Source organism: Balaenoptera musculus, chromosome 4 (genome assembly GCF_009873245.2).
Source record: "Balaenoptera musculus isolate JJ_BM4_2016_0621 chromosome 4, mBalMus1.pri.v3, whole genome shotgun sequence".
NCBI classification, from domain to species: domain Eukaryota; kingdom Metazoa; phylum Chordata; class Mammalia; order Artiodactyla; family Balaenopteridae; genus Balaenoptera; species Balaenoptera musculus.
The window spans coordinates 94,813,502-94,820,947 of record NC_045788.1 but is presented as its reverse complement, the minus strand read 5'-3'; the positions used below and the strand labels follow the sequence as shown (position 1 = coordinate 94,820,947).

At 38.5% G+C, this 7,446-nt stretch overlaps 1 protein-coding gene across 1 annotated transcript; it reads right to left on the bottom strand.

Annotated features, from left to right (window-relative positions):
• Nucleotides 1–4,235: 4,235 nt before the first annotated feature.
• LOC118894833 (N-alpha-acetyltransferase 38, NatC auxiliary subunit-like) lies at nt 4,236–4,734 on the bottom strand. Its single transcript, XM_036851484.1, has one exon. The coding sequence runs from the start codon at nt 4,662–4,664 to the stop codon at nt 4,281–4,283; it is 384 nt and encodes a 127-aa protein (XP_036707379.1). The 5' UTR covers nt 4,665–4,734; the 3' UTR covers nt 4,236–4,280.
• Nucleotides 4,735–7,446: the final 2,712 nt, after the last annotated feature.

Below are 7,446 nucleotides of genomic sequence, written 5' to 3'. Positions count from 1 at the left end.
AAATAGCCATTTATGATGTGACATAAATTTGTACCATTATCCTTATATATTAATTTATGATGCTAGAGTGTATAATTATAAAAATTATTATTGTCATTTATAACGTCTAAATATGTATTTTTAGGCAAAATTAAGTACTTTTCTACTCTATAATTTTTAATACCTTCAAGTTTCAAGTTTAACTACACCCTTTTTGACATTAGGGCTTGGAATATCATAGTTTATGATATGTACAGTGATGTTTATTGCATATTTGCTCTTTTCTCTAGCTTCAAAGGGATATAATTGATATTGCCAATTTAGCGTGATAAACAACTTAGAAATTCAGAATGAGAAAAATGCTAGAAATAATAATTATATTTGTCAAAGCATATATAAACATTAATAAAATTTATAATGATTTGGGTGCTTAGACTTGATTTTAGATTTTTCTAATAGTAGTGGGAGACCAGACTGCTTTAAGAGTGTATGTGTCATATATACAAAGAATGGAGGTAGGGAATCTATCCTCTTTTTTTTTTAATTTCAATTTTGTGCATGTGTGTGAAAAAAAGGAAGATATATTTAGAAAGGAAAAGAGAGAAGAGTGGGTCTAAGTTACTTTCAGTTTAGTTGATTATTTAAAAATTTGGAAAAATGTAAATAAGACCCATAATATTCTCAAAGATAAGAAAGAAGGCAGGGAAAACCAACCAGAGATTTGGTTCTGTCATAATTATGATGTGAAGTTAAAATTCCATTTCTGCTGGGAAGTTTTCCCTGGTCCTCAGCTGGAAGTCATTTCTTCCTCTTCTGACTTTCCAGTGCATCTCCTAAAGCACTTAAGGCCTTGTCTGGTAGTGATTTATGGACACTCTCCAGGGTCTTCTGATATTATAAGATTATAAACTAATTGAATAGAGGATTTATATCTGATTCTGCTTCAAGGTGGAAGGCAGTGGCTTCTAATGGAAGAGCATGGCATTTAGAGTCAGCAAGAACCCAGTGTCAAGCCAAGCTCTTCTACTTTCTGTCTGACTACACATTAATTTTTCTGTGCTTTGATTTCCTCATATATAAAATGATGATAATAATACTTAGTTTATAGCATTTGGGAAAGATTTTATAAAATAATTCCTGCCCTGCTCCTGTTCCTTGCATATATTCAATAAATGTTAGCTCTCTTATTTCATGTCTCTGATAAGCATTCCTTTCTTCCATGTAGGAGGCCTTCCTATGAACAAGGAATGAATCAGGCATTTTGCAACTGCATCTCTCACTATTGGAAAGGCCATGTAACCATTACGTTTGACAAGTATGGCTTGTTGGATGTGATCATTAAGCGCTTTTATTCCCCACCATGCTCCCACACTGTTATTTTAATTTGTTCAATAGGGCCAGTATTTCCCCTTTTCTTGGATATAATTTTGGCGAAGCCCCATGACTCTTCTGACTACTTTCAGATAGTCAAGTTCTCTGGCCAGTAATATATAGGTCTCATTTCATGTGATAATTAAAATTTCAAACTTCATTTGAGTTCCAGCTCCTCTTTTCAGCTCACTTCTGTTGCCTGTTAGCCATGGCCTAATGGGTCGGTGGAGGAGGAGCTGATTGGCCTCTTCCACTGACTTATGCTTCTAACTCAAAGAGGCAAGAAAGTTATTATTTGGCTAATACTGTCACAAATTGGTACCAGAGTCTCAGATTATTGCTGTTATTTTGTTATATTTATTTTCTAAGATGGAATTTTAACTCTTAGAACAGTTTTAATGGATACGTCAGGGACCATTCCAACCTAGGCCCTCCCCACTGCTGGAGATTTTCTAACTGCATTCCCTTTGAAGTGAATGAGATACTTTCTCTGGCTGAATATGAGGTTCTCATTGGCCTTGGGTTATTGATGGGGCTTTCACACTTTCATTCAAATAATATATCTTGAGCCACTACTCTGTGTCAGATAGTCTTCTAAGTAGATCAATTAGTGAACGAAGATTTCTACCTTGGGAGCATGTATTTTAAAGGAGAAGACAGAAAAACAATAGACATAATAAGTAAATAACACAGCATGTTAGAATGTGACATATACTATGGAAACAAGAGCAGGTTAAAGGGGATCAGTAGTGCTTGGGTGGGGCTAAATTGTAATTTTAAATAAGGTGATCACTTCAGGTCTTATTGACAAAGTTGATTGCAACTCTTCCCTTTCAGGTATGCTCACCCCTTTGCAATGTGACCTTGCTGCTTCAGGAGTAGAATCTCTCTCTCCATCTTTTGAGTAGAGGCTTGGCCATGTGATTTGCTTTGGCTAACAGGCATTAACAATTGTGAAAAAGGCAAAGGCTTGAAAATGCTTGTGCATTGGGGTTTGCCCTCTCTTTCTGCTAGGGAATCCTTTACCACCAAGTGAAGAAGCCTAGTTTTGCCTGCTGGAGGATGAGAGCCCAAGGGGAGATAGAGCTCTCAGCTTTCCAAACCATTTTAGCTAAGGTCCCAACTGAGGCTGAAGACCATCCATCTGAGGTCATTCTAGATCCAGCTCCAGCTGAGCTGGCATAGACAAGAAGATTATAGTAGCCAGCCCACATAATCATGATCATTAACAAACTGCAATAGTTTTAAACTACTGAAATTTGTGGTTGGCAATACCTTACTGATACAATGATGTTTTAACAAAAATGAAGGGCATCCTTCAAGTTGGAGGTGGGTTAGCTTTCTCTGAGTACCTAGATTTGTGGATGGGGTTGGCTACTTGAATAATTTCCAGGTTCTGTTAAGAAGAAGGAAGGTGTGAATTATGCTTGGTTGGTAAGAGTGCCCACTGCTGTAGATCCCAAACAGCTACAGGAGAGGAGAATTAAACTCAGTCTGGGTGGTGGAGAGGGATAAGGAAATGAATCTATGTGGGAGTAACACTTAAAATGTAGGTTGGAATTCTAAATAACAGGTGGCCAAGACAGCTGGGAAGAAAAGGGCAATGAATCCTTACAACAGAAGTGGACAGCTTACGCAAGGCACAGTGATCTGTGGATCATGGACTTTGGGGGAAATGCAAGTAAGTTGTCTTGTCTGAAGTAGAATTGTGCCCAGATATTTACAACATTATCTGAAGGAATTCATCAGCTTCATCTCTGGTACAAAGAAATATCCAGGAACAGGAATATTGAACTTCAAGTATGATAGCACTTCCAAGAGATTTTCTGGGAAATTAGTTGCCCAGGGAAGGTCCAGGCAAAGGCACTTGTGTGTATCAGCTTACAAGGAATATCTGATATGATATTCCCATGCAGAACTAGAACAATTTCCATTGAACCATTTCTTTAAGAAGGAATATAATGATGAAAAACTTAAGAACTCTGGGCCCAGACTGAAAGGTTTTGAATCCCAATCCTGCTACTTCTTAGCTGCTTGACTTTGGTCAGTTTATGTAAACTTTCTGGTCCTCAGTTTCTTTTTCTGTGAAATGGGCATAACACACTTCCTTCCTGTTCCCCACTGCCATCCACTGCCTTATTTCCAGAGTCTAAAGTGTAATATTTCATGACCTGCTAGTGCCTAGCTGCTTGACTTGGATGCATATACTCCTTTTTACCTTTCTTATATGTAGGATGTCAGCATTCATGGGATTGCACGTCTGTTCTTGCTCTGCATAATCATACAGAGAGATTTCCTTCCCTGCAACCTGAGGATTACATTTAAAAATTGAATTGATAGCTACTGCTCTGAAGGCCATTTCCCTCATCTGTTCCTGCCTTCCAGGTTTAGAGAATTCAAATAACGCATTTAACCTATTTTTAATTGGTTGAATTGCATTCTCTAAAATGATATGCTGAAATCCTAATCCCTGGTACCTGCAGATATGCCCTTACTTGGAAATAGGGTCTTTGCAGATGTAGTCAAGTTAAGATGAGGCCATCCTAGATTAGGGCGGGCCCTAAATGCAATGACCAGTGTTCTTAAAAGAGAGGGAGATTTGGAGACATACAGACACGCTCAGAAGAAAGAAGGCCATGTGATGACAAGAGGCACAGATTGGAGTGACGCATGGATTTCTATGTCACTCTGCTGTGGTTGTTGCAAAAGCTATTATCAATATTCCCATCAGGAAGAAATGGATCTATGCAAGAAATTCAGTGTTTAAATACAGAAATGAAGACCGTCGGCAAGGAATAACTTTTTTCCCTTTATATCTTACAGCTAAAACATAGCCTTTCTGCTGCCAACATTGATGTTTATCATTATCTTTTTCTTTTTTTTTTTCGGTTACAGATTTAATGAAGTCCGAAAGGCATGCACGATCGTGTTCAGACGTAGGGAGGCCCCGCCAGGCTCTCTCTCTGCACCTCGATAGAAACGATGTGGATGTGGTGTCCAGGTACCATGGCCAGGCCCAGCACACGGGGTTCCCCGGCAGAGAAGGAATCCGACGGCTTGAGGAACTCCTGCGCCGAACCCAGGATAACATTGCAGTCGCGGTTGGTGCAGAGGAAGCAACCGACCAGTGTCCGCCCATCTGTCATGCGAATGCGCATAGTCTTGTTGAGCAGAGCCTCCAGCTGCTGCCTAGCGCGTGTAGCCGGCGAGTCCGCGCGCTCCCCATCTGAGTCCCCTGCGCTGGAGCTGCTTTGACGCCGGCTGCAACAGCCATTGTCCTCTCGTAGCAGCATGGTTGGTCCAGCTGCGGCCATTTGTTCCCGGGCCTCCTCCAGGCCCTTCAACTTCCTAAGAACCTTTCGGGTCCGGTGGTCTGAGATCTCGCGAGCGTATCATTATCTTTTTCTTAAATTTAAAAACAATTCTATTAATGTTCCTTTCACTGTATCAGATTAGTTGTGTTGTATGAGAATGATAATGATAGCCAGATCGTCATAAGATGCCTTTATCAAGTTTTGTTTTGTTTTGTTTTGTTTTGTTTTCAGCAGACTTAATGAAGCAAATCAAGATTTACCAGTCCCCCGGACACTTCTTTGCTCTTTAGCAAAGGGATTTGAATGTAACAGTTACTGATGAAGAATGAAAGCATTTTGGTTAGTGCACATAAAATTGTTGTTTGTTCAGCTTATAACAAATACAGTTTAAATTTAATTTCAAGTTTCCTCTTTCTTTTCTCTTTGAACCTTTGCTTTGAAATTCTTCTCACGGCCAAAATGCTTTCCCAAATTGCATAGACACGCCATTGCTTCTGAGACCGAATTAGCCTCCGAGATGGGCTCACACAGCCAGCACCACCCCGGCCTGCAGGCCAGTGCCAGTTTGTAGCAGTGTCCAGGGAGATATCAGCTTCCTAACTGATTTCCCCCTCTTCCCAACCTAATTATTTGGAGACCTTCAAGCTTTCCAGAAATATCTGCAATTAGTCAGATGGTGTCTAGGGCTTTGTTTAAAATTACAATAGAAAATTTATCAAGACCATTTGGTCTAATCTCTCTCATCATCTTCCCTACAGATTTTTCCTCTTCTCTCTGGAGAGTTAGAAATGAGCTGTCATGATTATTATATAATTACAGAGAATAATAACAATAATAATGCTTGAAATTATTATTACACCATGAATAAGAATGATGTGTAAAGATAACTCCGTGTCAAATTTAGAAGGATTTTCTTCCAGAAGCTCAAACAATGAACAGTTATTAGCTTTACAACCTCTTTTTTGCTGATCGTGGTTGGAGCCCTGGTTTTGTAAACCAGGGGTCATGAGTTCATACTTCACTAGAATGTCAACCTACATCTAGTACCTAAACAAAATGACTTGTACAAAACAGTAGTTCAATAAATATTGTGCATGAGTTAATAGATAAATTAATAATAGGGAAAATTTGGGGGTAAAGATAGATTATATTTCACTATAAGTAATCTCCTTTTTAAATTGTTTTTGGGCAGCTTATGTGTATGTAGCAAATATCTGGTTAGGCAAAGTTTAAAAAGAGAAAACACTTAGAATGTAAAACTATACCTTGAGTTTGATTTCTAGTTCTGGTATTTTCTGTGTCCTTGAATAAGCCACACCTCTTGGAGTTTCAGTCTTCACATTGGAGTTTCCGCACGCGCACGCGCGCACACACACACACACACACACACACACACACACAGAGCATTAAAGGTTTTCTTTAATCCAACTTTAAATATTAACTTGAAAGCCTCTAGTCGCCTATCTTTAGTCTTATTTCCATTCCCGTCTCCCCAGAATCAGCCACTTCATACATTTATTATGAATTCTTCCAGTCACATACAGGAATGTACACATATGTGAATGAAAAAATATAATATTGTGTGCCTACAACTTTTAAAACTTGCACAGATTCTATCAAAGTGTATATAGTATCCTGAAACTTGCTTTCCCCCTCCTCACTATAGTTTTCAAGATCTGTTCTTTTTCTTTTTAATATTTATTTATTTATTTTTATATTTGGCTACGTTGGGTCTTAGTTGTGGCATATGGGATAATTTTCGTTGCGGAGCGGGACTTCTCTCTAGTTGTGGCACATGGGCTCAGTAGCTGTGGTGCGTGGGCTTAGCTGCCCCACAGCATGTGGGATCTTAGTTCCCTGACCAGGGATCGAACCACGTCCTCTGCATTGGAAGGCGGATTCTTAACCATTGGACCACCGGGGAAGTCCCTTCAAGATCTGTTCTTGATAATATATACTATTTTATAGCATATATTATTTGATTCTCCAATGCATGAAAAACAGCATACCTTAGTGCTTCAGAGAAAGCATAGACTCTGGAGCCACACCATCTGGGTTTGTAACCTAGCTATACCATTTATTGCTGTGGCATCTTTGGGAAGTTACTTAACCTCTCTTAGTTGCCTCAGTTTTCTCATCTACAAAATAGGGATTATAATAGTACCTAGATCATGGAGTTGCTATGTGAATCAAATAATTTACCAATACTTCAGTATAGTGCCAGCACATAGGAGGATCAATATATGTGCTTTCTAAATGAAAGAAAACAACTGATGAACGTTTTGTTTTCCATTTTTTACTATTACTAACAACGTTCCAAAGAATGTTTCATGTATATATTTTGGTTCTTTTGTGGGAGTGTTTCCTCAATAGTGTATTAGATATGGAATTGTTAGCTTATAGGGTTTATATGTTTCCAATCTTATTAGATTATCTTGAATTGCTCTCCATAGTGAGTGTACTAATTTATGTTCCTACCACTGTTTAAGAATTTCCATTTTTTCTTTATCCTTGCCCAACTGAGTATTATCAAACCTCTCAAATTTTGCCAATCTGATTCATGTGAAATGGATTTTATTTTTGTTATTATTTATTTCCTTGATGGTAGGTAAGGATAAACATCTTTTCAAATGTCTTTTGGACATTCTGAGTTCTTCTTTTGTGAATTGTGAATTCTGCTGTGCTTGGCATAGGAATCTAAGTTTATTGTTTCCCTATAGGAAACATGCATTATTCCCAAATAACTTCTTGAATCAATCCCATTGATGCATAATGACACCTC